Below are 18,508 nucleotides of genomic sequence, written 5' to 3'. Positions count from 1 at the left end.
AACCTGGGCCATTTCACATAGTTCACTTAGAAAACGGAGGAGTCGTACCTGGGACAAAACTGGACGAGTTTTCAGATGTGTAATTTTGTCGCTGTATTCAAACTTTAAAGGAAGAGAAAACATGTCTTGATGTGGATGTGCCTACTGCCTTCAAGAGGCAGGCCACACATTTGCACTCTTTCCAACCAGCCGATGAGGAGAGTTTGTACCTATGAGCTGCTCAACCCCACCATGGTACATTTGAATTTGCAAGTCCGCCTGCGAGGGTTTACGGGGAGAGGCAGGAATTCTATAACCACTTTTTTCTTTAACTACTCAAAGACTTGTGTCCCAAACTGAGAGTACAAATTCCTTACGCTCTTGAGTCAGTTTTTATTCGTGGCCGCACAAATCATATCGACCAAATATTAGTTTGGTCTCCTTGACGAGATTTTTTAATGTAGTGCACACGGTACGACGTTTTATCGATCATATCCGGAGGAGTCCCGAGAAGGGCCCTCGATAAAAGACAAACTAGTCTTGCTTTATGTTATAAGCGTTGCAATGTTGTATGTATATCTGAAGTGATTTTCCAAAAGGTGGCTACAAGTTTTCAGCTCAAAGAAAGATAAGTCTGCCTTTGAGCTGAAAACTTGTACAAAAAGCCAAGCAGTTCGACGCCTTGCCCCGGGTTAAACTTGAGGGGCGGGGGGGGGGGGGGGGGGGCCGCGTCACCTGATACACCAGTACACTGGTCACTGTCTGGCCTTTATGACCAATGGCATTAGAGGGGGTCAGAAGTCTAAAGTGACGGGGAGGCGGGGAGGCGGGGAGGGGATAAAATGGCTGGTTATGTTGTCCCGACTGAATTTTTTCACTTTTTCTCCAGTCAAAGAGACTTCTTTTTAAAGTCTTTAAAGAACATGTTCGTTTCTTTTAGCGCAAAAGATTAATCTAGGCAAGCTCTCACAGTACAGTGTATTTTGGGGCAGTCCAGCCAGCGGTGGGTGTCAGGGGAGGGGTTACTGCTAGATGTGGGTCCTTTCAGTTTGTGGCCCCTTTTTGGAAAATCAGCTCAGATATATGTCATGAGTATTAGTTTACTGTTTGAAAAAAGAACTTCTCGTAACTGCATTTTTCATCGATATTACAGATATTGCTCGATATTCTTGCAGCATTACATAAGACGATCATCATCGGTCGGCTGCGGAGCAGGCGACCACAGGCTTCCCAGTCCAGCTGCAATAATCTTGGGTAGGTGAAGCAACTCGCTTTGGCGGTAGCATCCCTTCAATATCTCCCAGGAGGGTTTGAAGGTGAATAAATGCAAATACAGTATTTGTGGACGTCCTAACTTCCTCCTACCATCTGGTGGAACGTGTATAGGGCATCCTCTTTCACAGGCGGATCCTTACTCTCAAATTACTGGACATATACTAACTTACGTAGCTGGCGGTTTCGTTCAAGCGGGGTCAAAAGTTTTGGCGGCTGAGCCACCTCAACAAGTGGCCTCCTCCTCATTCCTCTCGCGGCTTCGCCGCTCCTTATAGCATCTCTTCGCCACCAAAACGGTTGACTCCGCGCGAACAAAACCACCAGCTACGCAGGGTATGGACATACTTAAGGATTTCTTTCGCATAACCAGTATAGAACAGAATTCGACTGCTTCAACCTATTGCTACTCAAATGATGGAAGCTACTAACTGATTATGAATGGTGACTTAATGCCTTGTGAAACGATCAAAATGTTAAATGTGAAGTTGTTTCCGAGAATGAAGAAGTAAATCACTACAATTAAACAAACACGCTTAACAAAAATAAAACGAATTCGCTATAAGCGAAATTTAAAGACAATACGGATTTTTTTCAAGTTGATCTAGCTTCACCCTTTTGCACGTGAGGGCATTCAACAATTACTGTGCGCACATAACAACTTTTTTTCTTTTCAAATTATATTTGCATGTCTAAACAGCACCGCTGGAAAGCACTGCTGTTTAGCTGTTTAGCTTTCGCAGTAACTGTTCTGTCGCAATTTAGGATTTTATTGAGACTCACAAGTTGACTCAGATTTTAGCGTTCAGGGGCCCGTTTCTCGAAAGTCCCGGTAACTTACCGGGCCCAATAAGTATATTTTAAATATTTTGTCGCCGATTACACAGTGATTATAGACATGGTACTTGGTCAATGTTTTCATAGAATTATAAAATTTTAAAATTTAGTATTCAAAGCTAACAAAAATTGACTTTTGTTAAGAAATATTTATCACCAAAGACACTTATCGGGCCCGGTAAGTTACTGGGACTTTCGAGAAACTGGCCCCGGGGCCCGATTTTTCGAAAGTCGATGAACGATAATCCACGATTAAAAGTTAAACAAGATTTTCATCTCGCTCATTATGAATATAATTTTAAGTAACGTTAAAAGAAAAATATGCGTCAAAACTGAGGGACAAAAAACATTTTTGAAGAATCCCTATTTATTATTAGTAATTGAACTCGAATCAAAGTTCGCGTTAACCCAGGATTAACTTAATCAGGCTTTGATCAACTGGGTCCTACATAATAAGCGACACCCGGCTACAAGAAAGTACTGTTAGATTGAGTCAATTTGGGCCACCAGTTTAAAGGCGACCGATGCAGGTTTTCATATTCGATACGATAAGAGCACGATATTTACCGATATTGGACATTTTTCGATATCAATCAGTGATCGATTTTGCGTCGTCATTGACCACGTGTCCAGGCTGTCCGAACGAGTCGACCTACCTCAGCTGCAGGCGCCAACGTATTTCGTAGATAAAGCGTGAAACCAGGGACGAACGGCTTGATAGGAAGGACGCTCTGTCCTCAGTTGAGGCCTCGTTCGCGCTCGAGCGGAGACAAATAAGAGACTGGAGCGAGTGAAATAACGAGAAGCGCGGGGGATGCCATTCCCCGCGGCCCCTTTTTCTCCATTTCTGTCTTTCTTCTCATTTCCGACTTTTCGGTCCTTTTTCATAAAGCAGCCTCTGTGGAGGAGAGAAAGAAGGACGCAACAGTATACCACAACACCATGCGCACCACGTTGGATGAGGGGGAGACGCCTGGGAACGAATCAGCGAATCAGTGTGTTGCGATCTGATACTCCGTTCAACTATAAACAGCAAATTTCCAAGCCACGATTGCAAAAATTATACTCCACTGAAAGAAAGAATTTCGTCGAACACAGTCACGTGACTGATTTTCTTGCAAGTATCAGTTATTTTCAGGGAAAAACCGTCAGAGTTTAAAAGTAAGAAAAAAGAAAGCCCGTTCTAAATAGGGTTAAACAAATTGTGTCTAAATGTCTTACTTTCGGCAAAAATTTCCAGGTGTTCATGTTTTCCCTGTGCCTTGTTTGCAGCTGACTGAATTTCGAAAATATCAAATTCAGGAAGACTTTCCCCCGTTTGTTTGTTGTTTTACACTGACAGCTGGGCTTATCATCTGAAGTTTATTGTAATTCAAAGTGAAGGTGTTAATAGGCGGACCCAGGATTTTCGATTGGAGGGGTCCAAAGGATATCTTTTACACAGTAGGCACTTCGGGAGGTGCCTCTAAAAACGGTGTATTAGTAGATTATAAGAACTAAGTTTTTGCACAGTGTGCTAAATTTCGTCACTGTCAATGTCAGCGACAAGTTAGGGCAACTTCTGTCCTAAAACAGAAGCAAGGAATTCAATGAACTCTATCTAGGTAACAGATGCAACTAAGGCACGATGCATCTGTTACCTAGATACTCTACTGAATATAACGCATCTCTATAGTAACCACCCATATTTTACTGCCAGCCTGTTATTTGAAAAGTCAGTCGTTAAAAATTGCCTGATGAGTGTGGTCCGATAACTTCGAACCATACGAAACAGTATTGTCGCAATAAACGATGAAAACTCCTGAAGCCTGAACTTCTGTCAAGAATTATACATACATACATACATACATACATACATACATACATACATACATACATACATACATACATACATACATACATACATACATATCCTTTATTTAAACACGATGGGGTTTAAAGCTCAGAGCTTGTGGGGTCGTGTGAAAATAACTGACTACAGTATAAAACTATATTAAAATGGTGATAACATTACATACAGAACAGAAAGCAATTGACTACAGCAATTAAGGCATAAAATGTAAAATATTCAGTAGCATTCGGAATCTTGGTAGTGCCTCGACAGCGACTGGGCCGACTGTGCGCTAAAATCAAGTTCCTTAAAATAAGAGTCCTTTTTCACTTTACGATAAAAATCAGCAAACTGGTCTGTAAAGTGAGTCGAGACAGCGTTCCAAAGGATAGCGCCTCTATAGCTTATAGAGTTTTTTTACAAACTTTGATTCGATGGAAAACTCCTCTGAATTCAAAAGAGCTCTCCCCAACTTCTTTAAATGTCAATGATTATTGTTCCACCTTTTTTAGTTGGCAATTTTGTACATATTTATGTCTTATTTCAATGTAAATCGTGCCCTAATTTAATATTTTGTTGAGTGTAAATACAGGACTCTATTTAAACCAGCCCTGCTGAACTGGACATCTCCCCGATAAATAAATGTTACATAAAATATAATTTAAAAGAATTTTTCTCTTCGTATGTCTGAGGTAACAAACGCGTTTCTAGAAGTGAATTCGAGTTTGGATTGATTTTCAGTGCTTGCTATATCCAAGCGAATTATACTTTATTGTTATTTATCGCTAAAAATACTTCGGATCCTTTCATAGAGTATAGTTAACAATTATTCCATGAGTGCTCGTCGGATACGTCAGGGTTAAACAATGAACGCGAGTGTTCTATACCTCGAGCACAGACAGAAAGCCACGAGGGCGTAGCCCGAGTGGCACTTCTATCTTACAAAGTGCGACAGCTTCATTTATTACAAAGTGCGACAACTTGTTGTTACAAAGTGCGACAGCTATTTTTATTACAAAGTATGACAAGTGTTATTACAAAGTGCGACAGGTATTACAAAGTGTGACAGTTTTATTACAAAGTGCGACAGGTATTACAAAGTGCAACGATTATTACAAAGTGCGACAGAACAGAGACGCTATATCCCATAGGACACGAGCGTTCATTGTCTAACCGTCTTAGAACATGGTCACATACGCGAAGAATTTTTATGCAGATTCTGTTTATTCTGTTTATTAGCATATTTTAATTTTGTCATTCACACTTGGGAATTACGTTGTTATTTTGTTTTGGATGTCGCCGTTATGTTGGTAGAATTTTATGAATAACAATGCTTTTCTTTCTTTGGAGCTTTGTTTATTCTTTGTTGTTTTGATGGCTCATTTACTCCGGCTATGAGCCAGTATACTGCAGAGCTAGAGGAACTTCAGGCTGTCCTTGCCACTCAAGTGTTACTTGCTATTGAGAGCGTAGACATATCCGAGTGCTTGGGGGATGAATTCGATAAAAGTGCACGTTTCCAAAAGCCTACCACATTGAAAGAAATTCTAGAAATACATTCTAGTTACTCATGCGTTGCCATTTTCCGCCATGTTGGAATCAAATCTCGCACCAAAAGGCAGCCCGGCCGCGCGCTTGCGCTAAAAGTTTATGCTTCTGCGCTTGCGTATGCCACCTTATGCTTATGCTTATCGCACGTGTAAACATCCTTGTGCTTCTACTTGTGCTTATGCTTATGCTTGCGTCGTTCGTGTAAACCAGGCTTAACTAATGTTAGTAATGATTATATTGTTCCTCCTTGTAATTAGCTCGTATGGTAAATTTTTTGCCTCTTGTCACTCTAAAAAGAAATGATTTAGAAATACATGAAACAAGAAATATTAGTGATAGGAACCGACGTTTCGGTGCATCTTGCGCCATTATCAAGGTTACATAATTAATGATAAAAAAGCGGTTTGTAAAAACGCTAAGTTGAAGCGAATTTGCATAACATAGTGGCAAGCTAATTACTTAAACACTTTAGCACGAAGAGAATCGGACTGCACATTCAATGTTGGCTTAAGCTCTTGAATATACATCATTTCATTAACAAGGCAGTCAAATTTGTTCATGCATTTCTTGATTACATTGAAGCGTGCTAAGAAATTGTTCGGAACAGCAGTGTTATGTTCTTTGTAGTAATGCTTGCAGATTGATGACGCCTTTTGACGGTGTCCCTCAACGCGCGTGTGGCTTAACTAATGTTAGTAATGATTATATTGTTCCTCCTTGTAATTAGCTCGTATGGTAAATTTTTTGCCTCTTGTCACTCTAAAAAGAAATGATTTAGAAATACATGAAACAAGAAATATTAGTGATAGGAACCGACGTTTCGGTGCATCTTGCGCCATTATCAAGGTTACATAATTAATGATAAAAAAGCGGTTTGTAAAAACGCTAAGTTGAAGCGAATTTGCATAACATAGTGGCAAGCTAATTACTTAAACACTTTAGCACGAAGAGAATCGGACTGCACATTCAATGTTGGCTTAAGCTCTTGAATATACATCATTTCATTAACAAGGCAGTCAAATTTGTTCATGCATTTCTTGATTACATTGAAGCGTGCTAAGAAATTGTTCGGAACAGCAGTGTTATGTTCTTTGTAGTAATGCTTGCAGATTGATGACGCCTTTTGACGGTGTCCCTCAACGCGCGTGTGAAGGTGGCCCTTTGTATACCCAACATAACCTGCATCACACAGGTCACACTTGAATAAATAAACAACACATTGCTGGGTTACAATGTTGGGCTTGGGCTCACGTAGGCTTAGATCTTGATTAAGCTTACGGCTAGTAAACACGGGTTGAATGGTCTTTCCCACCTTGCTGCTAAGATCTCTAAGTTGCCGTTTGACAGACACTGCAGCATCCTGATCTTTATAGGGGATAGCTATCCGGATGACGTCATCGGTATCCCTGAAAAGTCAAGGAAAACTCCCAGATTTTTACCGCCGCTACGTGGATGACACTCTGGTCAAGATGCCAGATCTGGCGACAGCCACAGCATTTCTGGATATCTTGAATCACGCCCATAGCGCCGTAAGTTTCACTATGGAGGTAGAGGAAAATGGGATGCTCCCTTTCCTTGGCCTACAGCTTCTAAATCGCGCACCATGTGTTGAAACAAAGGTTTACGTTAAGCCGACAAACACAGGTCTTCTCCTGCACTATCATAGCCATGTGGACAGCCGCTACAAACAGGGTTTGCTCGTCACCATGCTTGATCGCGCGTACCGGCTATCATCATCTTGGACACATTTCTCAGAGGAGTGTGAACGCTTGAGAGGAGTTTTCCGAAAGCTGAGGTATCCGAATCACCTTAGGCCCGGTTCATACGTCGAACTTTACATGAGCTGAACCTAACACCTATTAAGGTCGACCCAAATAATTAAGTTCGGCAGTTGATTCAGACGTCGAACCCAACTGAAGTCGAACTTAATTAAAGCTAAAGTGAGAAAGTATATTTTCGTGGTCAGCGGTTGTTGTTTTTACTCAACAAGATTCAAAATGGCGGGAAAGATGAATTCTGACATGGCAGAGCTTGTTTGGTAAAATAATAAAGACAGGCCAAACACGGCTTCTACTGGTCGAGATAGGAAGAATATGACCTTTAAAGCTAATTTGCTCTTACGAATACGTCTTTCAAAGATCTCCCTTTTTTGTACGAAAGTAAGGAAGGGTCTTTGTAGATCTCCCTTTATAGCAGAGGCAAATTTTCTGTCAAGTGTCATTCACCAGGAGCCATGTAATCAGGGATGGAGACCGTAACGAGATGCCATTTTGACTTGTGGGCCTGTCTCCATGTCATCGGTTTTGTACCAAAAAAAATCTATTTTTAGAAAAAAATTACGCCATACGCGCGTGCGCGCACGCGTGTTAACGGCCAGGATCGCGCGTGGAGAAATTGAAAATTTTTTCTACCCGTTCAAAATGGCGTCCAAACTTTAAAATGCTGCCAGGGAATATCTCCTCAGTGCCCACATTTAAGGAATTAGACTCTCACAAAAAAAAAAAAGGTAACAATTGAAAGAAGACGGGAAAAGTTGGAATAAGCGGCCTATTGATCACATGACTCTCATAGTATAGTCAAAAAGGCGCCAAAACGGTGGCGCTGCGTGCGTTGCTACTTTTGAATGAATGAAAAAAGCTTCCACTCTACGGACATGTACTCAGACAGGTAAGGACTTTTTTTATCTTAAGTGAATTTTTTCTCAGCTGCTTTCCGTGTCACATATAAGGTAGTAGCCCCACGCAAATTTGCGTGTATTCACGCGGGTTTATGACGTGGAGGGGGGGGGGCGATTTTTTCTAAAACTAGATTTTTTTGGTACAACTCATGAGAACGCGTGGACCCCAAGCTTACGGTCTCCATCCCTGATTATGGCTCCTGTATTTACTCATCTGAATTGTTTTGGGTTAGGCGCAGAAGGGCGATATTCCATATAACAAACCTCAAAATATTTTTGCGGGTTTTTAGTTTGTTTTGTAATGCCGACATTCTTTCGCGGAGGTTGACTTCTGAAAGAGTTTTATTATAAGGTTATCGAGGTAACCATTTTTGAGTAATCTCTGTTTGAATAGAGTAATGTTTTCTTCAAATGTTGTTTTTGAAGATTTTGTTCTGAGAAGTCTTGACGCTTCGCCTTTGTTGAAGCCTGTATTGGAAAGTTTCTGTCGGTTTGAAGTGCGTGTGCACTTCAAGAATAGATTCTTTTTTTCAAATCTTTGGCAAATCAGACAAGTATATTCAGTTGTTTCGAAACAGGAAGAACAAGCACATTCCTCTTTTCCCGCCATCTTGTTCAGAATGAAGTCCTTTGCACACATGCCACGTCGATGGAATACACAGAACTCTGGGATAGATATAATTTATATAAATTATACGTAACGTATGCATTTGGTTCGGCACATGAAAAGTTCGACGTCTGACTTTTGCCGTTCTATTCGACTGGCGCAGTCGAATAGAACGGCGGGTCGACCCAAATACCAATCCGTCGATCCTAACTGATTCATACGTCGATCTTTACATGCGCCGAACCAAATGATTAGGTTCGGCTCATGTAAAGTTCGACGTATGAACCGGGCCTTATTGATTCTGTCATCAACAAGTTTATCACCTCGAGAGTCGCAGCGTACCGATGACAGCATACCGATGACGTCATCCGGATAGCTATCCCCTATAAAGATCAGGATGCTGCAGTGTCTGTCAAACGGCAACTTAGAGATCTTAGCAGCAAGGTGGGAAAGACCATTCAACCCGTGTTTACTAGCCGTAAGCTTAATCAAGATCTAAGCCTGCGTGAGCCCAAGCCCAACATTGTAACCCAGCAATGTGTTGTTTATTTATTCAAGTGTGACCTGTGTGATGCAGGTTATGTTGGGTATACAAAGGGCCACCTTCACACGCGCGTTGAGGGACACCGTCAAAAGGCGTCATCAATCTGCAAGCATTACTACAAAGAACATAACACTGCTGTTCCGAACAATTTCTTAGCACGCTTCAATGTAATCAAGAAATGCATGAACAAATTTGACTGCCTTGTTAATGAAATGATGTATATTCAAGAGCTTAAGCCAACATTGAATGTGCAGTCCGATTCTCTTCGTGCTAAAGTGTTTAAGTAATTAGCTTGCCACTATGTTATGCAAATTCGCTTCAACTTAGCGTTTTTACAAACCGCTTTTTTATCATTAATTATGTAACCTTGATAATGGCGCAAGATGCACCGAAACGTCGGTTCCTATCACTAATATTTCTTGTTTCTTGTCACTCTGTTTTGTCATATCCTAAGGTTGGGGGAGCCTGGACGTTATAAGCCCCTGGCTTCAAATTCAGGCTTCCCAGTCACCAAACCTCCTTTGTATGTGCAGTGTGTAATATTTATGTGTGATGAAACAAACAAAAATATTTTGATCTCTAGCTTGTCGCGAATATTTGCTTTTTTGTTTGATTTTTTTGGGGGGGTGGGGGTGGGTATGGGGGTATTACGTGATATTGATTTCATCGTTTTAAAATTGTCTTAGCCGTACAAATTGATAACATTTCTAAAGCACCAGCTCTGAAAATTCAACAAAGAGGCAAATTGTATCCAATTCTTGTTTATGTGTACTTTATATGTCACGGAGGGAAGCGGAGGAAAGCTGGGAAGTAAATTAAAACAAATAAACTGACTTAATAAAGTCACGCAACAACACAAACCGTTTATACAAGGAACAATTTTTTTTAATGGGATCTCTAATGCTATGTTCACACGGGGCCCAATCCAAATTCCAAAATTGGACAGGATAGACCTCTTTCTGCCATCCACACCGGCTGTTCGTTCCCACTCTGGTCCGATTTTTGGACCTGCAAAAACAGTTGTCCCATTTTGGAATCGTTCCGGTCCTAAACGAATAAATACATAAAAAATAAATATAATGTATACCTCTCCCTAACTTTCAAGAGGCAAAAATATCACCATTTGCCGATGATACTACTCTTATTACTACCGACACAAATTCTCTTAACTGTGCTTTACAAATCATTGATAACTTTGGAATCATTTCCAGCTTAAAATTGTAAAGAAAAAAAAAACAAGAAAACAAAGCGATGTGGATTGGCATCTCAAAGCAGAAAACTACCAACATATTAGAATTTCGCGCTACTAAAGACCCAATTAAAATACTTGGAACATATCTGTCATACAATGTGAATAAGAACAATGATGCCAATCCCTTCATGAAAATTCGAAAATTGAAAACAAAATTAAATTTATGGCAGTCACGAGATCTTACGTTGTGTGGTAAATCCCTTTTAGCCAAAGCTTTGGGTGCCTCTCAATCAATCTAGTCTGCGTCTATGGTAAGTGTCCCTGACTCAGTGATAAATGGAGTTCAAAAGTCACCTCTTCTCCCTTTTATGGAGCAACAAAAGAGACAAAATTAAAAGAAAAGTAATGTATCAGCCCTTCTCAGAAGTCATCCAAAGACAATAAACTTAGACAGTTTTCTTTTAAAATTCTCCATAGGATTATCCGACTGGGAAAGAATTGAAGAAATGCAAACTGGTCACTGATGACACATGTTCTTTATGTCCTACTCAAGACTCGTTACAACACACCTTTTTACACCGTAATGAATCGATAAATTTCTATACAAAAGCGTTAAGGTGGTATATATAAGACAAAGATTCAACTCTCACATGAATTGATTGTTTTAAACTCATTTGAAGAGATCTCATTGTCGACATTATCAAAACCCCATCAATGCAGACTACGATTATCAATTTTACTACAAACGAAATATCTTTACACATGCAAAATTTGTCAAAGAATCCTCATTTAGATGAATTCTTACTTAATCTTTTTGAACAGTACAGGATCAAAAATTGTGGCTTGTAAAGATGTGTGATGTGGTGTGAATGGTGGCTTCACTTATATATTTATTTTTTCTATTGTTTATTTTTCGTTTCAAGTTAAATTAGTGCTGTAAATTATTCCTGTTATCCAATTTTTGCGTTCGACGAAAGAGAACACAAGTCCTAATCTGTTGTTGGTTAGCCTGTGCTGTTTTTGCGTGTCCGGTGGCACTAAGCCAGGACGATTTGCCATTCCAGAAATTCCTGTAAGGACACCAAAATGTCCTCCCCGCTAGAATTTTGTAGGGGTATTGCTTGGCCGGGAGACTGTACGTAGCTCTGACGTCTCCTTCCTCGGCCCGGTATGGGCCGGGAAAATAGTTATGGACTTCTGACGGCTTCGCTCGTGCAAAGAGTCACGTTGTTCTCTCTTGAGTTTCTAAGAATCACGTTTATCTTTTCGTGTTTGACAAGCTGTTGCTGTGAATTTCAGTTCCCCAGGATTAGATATTTGGATTTCGTGTTCAACTATCTGTTTTGCAAGGTTATGTTTTTAAACTATTCGCCTTTGATAAAGAAGAGCCATGCTGTCGTGCTAGATCAGACAAAACAAGCACTGATATCGATCGCACATTGGCAGACTTCGCGTCATGCAACTCAAGTTCAAAGGATTCATCAGTTCTTTCAGAACCTTGGCCAGGTGTGTCTCAAAACTGTTTGCAAATTAGCTCGCTTCAGTTCGACATTTTTACGGCTTTAGAGTCGCGTAAGTTTCGAGGCATTTGGGAAAAAACCTTTTGAGTAGAAGACCAAGATATTATACTGGCCTGTAAGTTTCGTTTTTCTCAAAGATTGAAAGCGTTTTACCGAAAATAATTTGCATTGAATATTTTAAAGTTCGACAGTGTAACACAACAGCAGCAACAGGCGGACCGAAAATGCTTTCTATTATTTTTACGTTCAACTGCGTGCCCGCTGAAATTTTAAACTCAGCTTCGTTTATTGCAAAATATTTCACTGTGGTATAGTTACACATTACGTACAGACAAAAAAGGGCGAAAGGGCTAAGAAGTGTTGCGCAGCAGGCCGCACAATCGCGCAACTTGGGGCTGCAATGGGACAAAGAAAAATCATTCGTATTACTTTGTTACAATTCCACAGAAATTGGACGAAACGTTTTTCCAATCACTCAGTTATTAATTTGAAAAGAAAACTCCAAATATTCTGCTGTAAGATGCTAGTTTTGGGTAATATACAGAAGAGCCAGATAAAAAAATAACAACAAATATTCAAATCAGTGATACGAACATGATTTCAAGGGTGCACGATTTTGTCAAATTTGACCAATTTAAGGTGTCGAACGCACGGCTTTGATTACTGCCAGTTTTACTCCTATAAATGTAACACCGTTTTTTGATTGTACTTATCGTTTGTAATTACCGTTTACCGTTTTGTTATTGCTGTTTATTTGTATCAATAAAGTTTATCAAAAAATAAATAAATAAATAAATAAATAAATAAATAAATAACGTCGTGTAAACACCTATGCCTGTTCGTTTTAATTTGCTACATCAGCTTAATTTAGGGGTAGATACTAGTCAAACTCAAATTCATCACGTTTCAATCGTGGCTTTGACTAAGTTAACCTGTGAGAATAAGGAAAACATCGATCTAGTTACAGCAATGACATGACCATCAATAAATGACGAAAGCATCAAAAACAGAGGACTGGTCCCGTATGAAGAAAAGCTCATAAACAAGGCGTAAACCGACCTGGTCTGGAGCAGATCTATTTGGAAACGGCCCCGTGTAAAACATAGCCTAAAATATATAATATATATTGTATAGTTCTCTTTCTCATCCTGACACGAGGGGCGTGACGCTCTACTAAAGCCCCATTCACACAAACAAACATGTTTAATTAAACCGGGTTTAACAAAACGAAAACTGGCAACAGAAAGCTGCACCATTGGCTTTGACAAAGAATTCAAGTAAACTTATGCTTTCATTTGTGCTAAATCTGTAGTCGACAAAAATCGGAAAGCAGCTTCTACGAAGGAAACAATTTTAAACTGTGTTTAACTAAACAGCTTTTAAACGTGTTTAAGCTTTGGTTTAATGGGGCATAAGTTTAGTTGTTGTTTTCGTTTTGGAACGCATGGAGCTAGCGGTCGCCATTTTGTGGTTTCAAAACATCGAGTGCATTTAGAAGTCGCTATTGTTGTATCAGTAATCCTGTTTTAGTGACGCTCTGATTTATTTGAATTACACAGGCCACCATCTGGTACGAGAATGATTGGGGCAAACCTAAATTAAAAAGCAGGTGTTCGAAGGGGAGCAGCGATGGCGTAGTGGTGAGAGCACTCGCCTCCCACCAATGAAACAAGAGTTCGTTTCCCTGGTTTTCGTCCTTGCTCCGAGAGTTTTTTTCCGGGTACTTTGGTTTTCCCCTCTCCTCAAAAACCAACATTTCCAAATTTCAGTTCGGTCTGAAGAGTGTACCTATACTGTAAAGCGCATTTGATCATCTCGTCATGGAATTATGCGCTATACAAATTTACAAAATTTATTTTATACAGTCGGACCTCTATTAAGCGGCCCCCTATTAAGCAGCCACCCTCCATTAAGCGGCCACTTTCCAAAGTCCCGAATTATTATTTTGTCGGTAAAGTGCTGTATTCGATACCTCTATTCAACGGCCAACCTCTATTAAGCGGCCAGTTTTCAAAGTCCCTAGAGTGGCCGCTTAATAGAGGTCCGACTGTATATTTTAACTTTACCTGACGTATCTGGTCCGTATTAATAGGAAACTTGGGTAAACAGGGCCACCCGAGAAAAAAGAGGTGAAAAAGAAAAAAAAGGACAAATTAGGTGGATCTATTCAATACAAAGTAATAGCTAAAAATACGGCTGGTGAAAAAGGATCAGGCATCATGAATTTTAAACATCGAAAAGATTATCTAAGCAAAATATATTTTTGTCGGAAAGGAACTACAGAGGCGTCTTCCAGTGCTTCCAAATGGAACTTTCAGTAATTTGTATTCGTTTACCATTACAAAGGAGAAGTGGGCCTTTCTTCTGCAAATCCTCAGTTAATTGCGTGACTGTGGTGAATACTTTTCTTCCAATCAAGTGAAACGATGAAGGTGCATGGCACCAATTTACTAGGAATGATAACTTATAACTGAAGAAAGCTTCACACAACTTGTTCAATTATTCCCCAATGCGTCGTGGAGGTACTCAAAATAGAATTTTTTTTTATTCTAATTAAAAAAAATTATGGAGCATCTTGTTTCCTCTCGTGATGATGGATATTGTTATGCGGGCAGGTGACTAAAGTGGGGAAAATCATCGTCAAGGGTATGCTGTCTTGATGCACAGGCAAATTCTCCCAAATGAAATGTAAGAGATGTGTTGAGTTTGGTAAGGAGAATGAACATTTCGAGCTATGATGAAAGCATTCGTGCACGGGGATAGGGTGTGACATGCACGCAAACCAACCAAGTTGCAGCTGTAGCCGTGTTGTCAGCAGTGCTTGTTTGCGAACCAGGTGTAGATGGATTGTTTTGACTAAATCGTTTGTGTAATCAGACTTAAAACAACATCGGACAACAGCACTTCATCAAGAGCCCTGACATGCTATGCCCTTAACGAGCTCAGTCGACAAACATCGCGTACGCAGATGGACTTGAGGTCCATAGAATAATCGCTGTGATCTCGGGTTTTCTGACAGATGACAGCTGTGAAATGATAGATGTTCTTTGAAAGGTGGGTTGTTAGACAAGTTTACCTCTAAAAGGCCTAACGCGAAGACAAAGCGTTCAAGTACCTCGGCATGTGGTACTATTTTAATCCCACAGGTAAATTCTCCTTATGTTCTTTGGGGGTTCCTTTTCAAAGCCAGCTTTGTTTATAATATTCAGGTGGAGTAAACATAGAAGATCCAAAATTGCCCCTGTCATTAACAAGAGATTACTCTTGAAAAGCCAGTTGTACAGAGGTCACTTTACCACCAAGCAACTCTTGCTCGATTGTTTGGCTTTCACTTGAGGTTTTAATTTTTTTTTCATGTCTCTAGACAACAAAGCGAGATACGTTAATGGCAAAGAAAACGACGTGTTTTCACAAACAGAGTTTTTGTAAAGTAAGCTCTTTGTTTATGAAACTTCTCCGTTGCTTAGGCGAAAGCCGGTAACAGCTAGGTGCGTTAAGTTTTGGGGGGCTTTTGGGCGTGGCCAGATGGATTTGAAAGGAAGGAGGTCGAAATTGTGGGTGGAAACGCCAATAGTAATTTAAACGAAATGGACTTTTACTTCTCCTGAAGCTTGACTATTTCGAAATCCCGCATTGCTTGGGTAAACGCTAGTCTCCTTATGTTGTGTAGTTGGCCGAATGACGGAAATGAAGCGTAAACCTAAAGTCTACAAAATTGCTTTTCGTTATGGCTTCATTGTCCGTATGCTCAAATCTTGTTTTGTCTGAAAACGTATTATTGGCCTGTTCAAAAATACCAAACAATAAATCCCTTAAACCTTTGATATTAAAGCGTTCAGAAATATTAGCGAAAGGCTGGTAAATCTCTTATTCATGGTAGGGAATTTCATCCAAACGTGGCCGAATAATTAAGCATATAACGATTGTTGATGATCGTATACTTAATAATTATTCCACGAGTGCGCGCTGGATAAGAGAGGACAGATATCCAATGAGGCGCGTAGCGCCGAATTGGCAATTGGCCTTATCACGGTTTTCGACGCCATTTTGACGAGTAGGCAGACACATCTTGAAATAATAGTGTTTGCATGGAAATCCGATGTCAAATAATTTTCATAAAACATCGCTTCTGAAAAATTCATGAATTGGAAACTTTTGGCACTACGAAAAGGATTTTAAGAAAAGAAATTGGAGGGATGTAGCTGTGCCAGAAAGCGTGCAGTCGTGTTTTGAACTTTTCATACATTTCCCAGTATTTTTCCCGCGAACTATTTTTAGTAGCAGTTCACAGCTGGTTCGCTACACAGACAAATGTATGGAAATGTCAAAACGACACTATATGCTTCCTAGCACAGCTACATTCCTCAGTTATTTTCTGTAAAATCCTTTGCATAGTGCCTAAAGTTTCCAATTCACGAATTTTTCAGAAGCGTTGTTTTATGAAACTTATTTGACATCGGATTTCCATACAAACACTGTTATTTCAAGACTAGTTTGCCTACTCGTCAAAATGGCGTCGAAAACCGTGATAAGGCCTATAATCATTCCATACGGACCATACCCAACAAGCGAGAGTGAAATAATTGCTTTGTTAAAAACGATCGAGAAATATTGCTTAATCTTGCTGATTTCGTTTTGCAAGAACATCAAGCCCTACAAGCGATTCTCGCCATTAAAGAGTATGTAGATTAAGACTACTATTCAAACAAAAAGTGCTGTTGGTGGGGAGACTGGTGACGAAACCAGAAAAAGCGCGCCCGAAACTTTTATTTCCTTGAATAGACTTGAATTTTGTTTTGATAGCAGTATTGAATGTTGAATATTTAAGAATCGAAAAAAAATTAACAGAAAGAGGAGACATTATCTTTCAGAGGCTTTAATTATTTGTATAACATGGAAGGCTTTATTTAACGTTTATCGAAAATGCTTGACTATACTTCAGTAATAAGTGAACAAGAGATCAGGGAACTTGAGCAGCGACTATGGCGCAAAACAATAGGTTTAATGAGAAAAACAAAAAACAGCAATCGCTCTGCTAGTGCGTTTTAAATTTTGGTACATTTCTTTGCCGTCCAATGCAAAACAGCAACATGAAGTGACCAAGGTGATTCAAGGTTTTGTGGAAAACGTGAGCACACGACGGTGAATTTGTCATTCTCTTCCTTAACTCGAAGTTGGTTCCTGGGTTGTTCGCCGTCTTTGTACAAGTTGAACGAGGGTATAAGAATTATCATTATCATGTAGTAAATAACCTAGCTCAACATGCCTCCTTTTAGCTCAGAGCTTGGAACATCCCGAACGACGTGCGAAAAGCGAAAGCGTTCGACTCCCTCTCCTGAGGCCCCAGCCGAGATCTCTCCACATGAAGGTAAAAAGTTAGGTTATGTATTGTTTGTTAACAAACAAGGCCGACCGGAGCCTTATTTTTAACCTTGATTTATTCATTCAAAACAGCTTCATCACTTGACCTGTTCTGCCACTGACCTGAAAAGGAAATCTCTGAGCAGATGAAACGTGAATTATCTATTAATAAAACAACCCTTAATAGTAAAATTTGCAGCCCTGGCGAAGGCGGGGAACTTATATCCTTGGGGGACAAACAGCGTATTCCCGGTTATCATATACTCCTGCATTTTGAAAACGAGATTGCTCCCTTTTGGGTGGAAGTAAATTATTCCCATTTAAGCCTTTGGGGTCGCCGCTGTTCAGCAGAAGCATATATTTATTTTAGTAAATTAGAAAACAAGGGTTCAAGGTACTTTATAGAAGTTTTAAGAATACTGAAGTTTGATACAAATCCTTTGAGCAATTTGATCAAGAAAGAGTAAAGACGGACTGGTGTAGTGCCGTGTAAACTGAACGACTCGCGAACATTTATACGGCAAACCTCCTCAAATTCCCGTTTTAGCTTCTCGAAATCATGCTATGGAGTAAAAAGAAAATACTCCAAGGTCCCATTATAGCCTTCATTCCGTCCCCTTTACTGATCACTCATACGGCCAATTTATCCATTGGCCGTGTGCTTGGCTTTGGGGCAGACTTGATTCAGTGCTCTTCTCCATTTTTTAAAACTATAAACCCCTGAAATTTAGGCAGCCTCAATTCTACGTTGACTGATCTCCTTTTCAAATAGGCTGGGCCATGCTTTGGTTAGACCATTTAAACTCGCCTTCAGACGGCCAAGGGAAAGAAAAAAAGAAGAAACAAAACAACTGAAATTAAAGAAGCGCACAGGCCTTGATTTTATGTCCCCAATGAATGAAATCATTTGCAAAGAAACGTTAATCACAACACAGCAAAAGGTGTTTAAACATGTCGTTTAATGGGAAGGTGATTTAAGATATTACTGTAAAGAGGAGTTTAGATAACTCACGTCTACTAAAAACTTGGTAAAAACCCGAGAAAAAAGGGTCATCAAATGAATATAAAAGTTTGGTATCATTCTTTTAAACGGCCGCTCGGGAATAGGAGACTGACCATTGTATGGAGATGCGTTTC

The 18,508-nt window shown here is 39.9% G+C and overlaps 1 protein-coding gene across 1 annotated transcript; it reads left to right on the top strand.

Moving 5' to 3' along the window:
• The first annotated feature begins 6,858 nt into the window (after positions 1-6,858).
• Positions 6,859-9,585, top strand: LOC146464124 (uncharacterized). Its single transcript, XM_085083751.1, has 2 exons — positions 6,859-6,999; positions 9,106-9,585. Exons 1-2 carry the CDS (start codon positions 6,859-6,861, stop codon positions 9,583-9,585), a joined length of 621 nt encoding a protein of 206 aa, XP_084939877.1.
• The last annotated feature ends 8,923 nt before the right edge of the window (positions 9,586-18,508 follow it).

The sequence above is a fragment of the Pavona decussata genome, unplaced genomic scaffold (assembly GCF_977016875.1).
Source record: "Pavona decussata unplaced genomic scaffold, jaPavDecu1.1 SCAFFOLD_169, whole genome shotgun sequence".
Classification (NCBI taxonomy): domain Eukaryota; kingdom Metazoa; phylum Cnidaria; class Anthozoa; order Scleractinia; family Agariciidae; genus Pavona; species Pavona decussata.
This window is presented reverse-complemented; position numbering and strand designations above follow the sequence as displayed.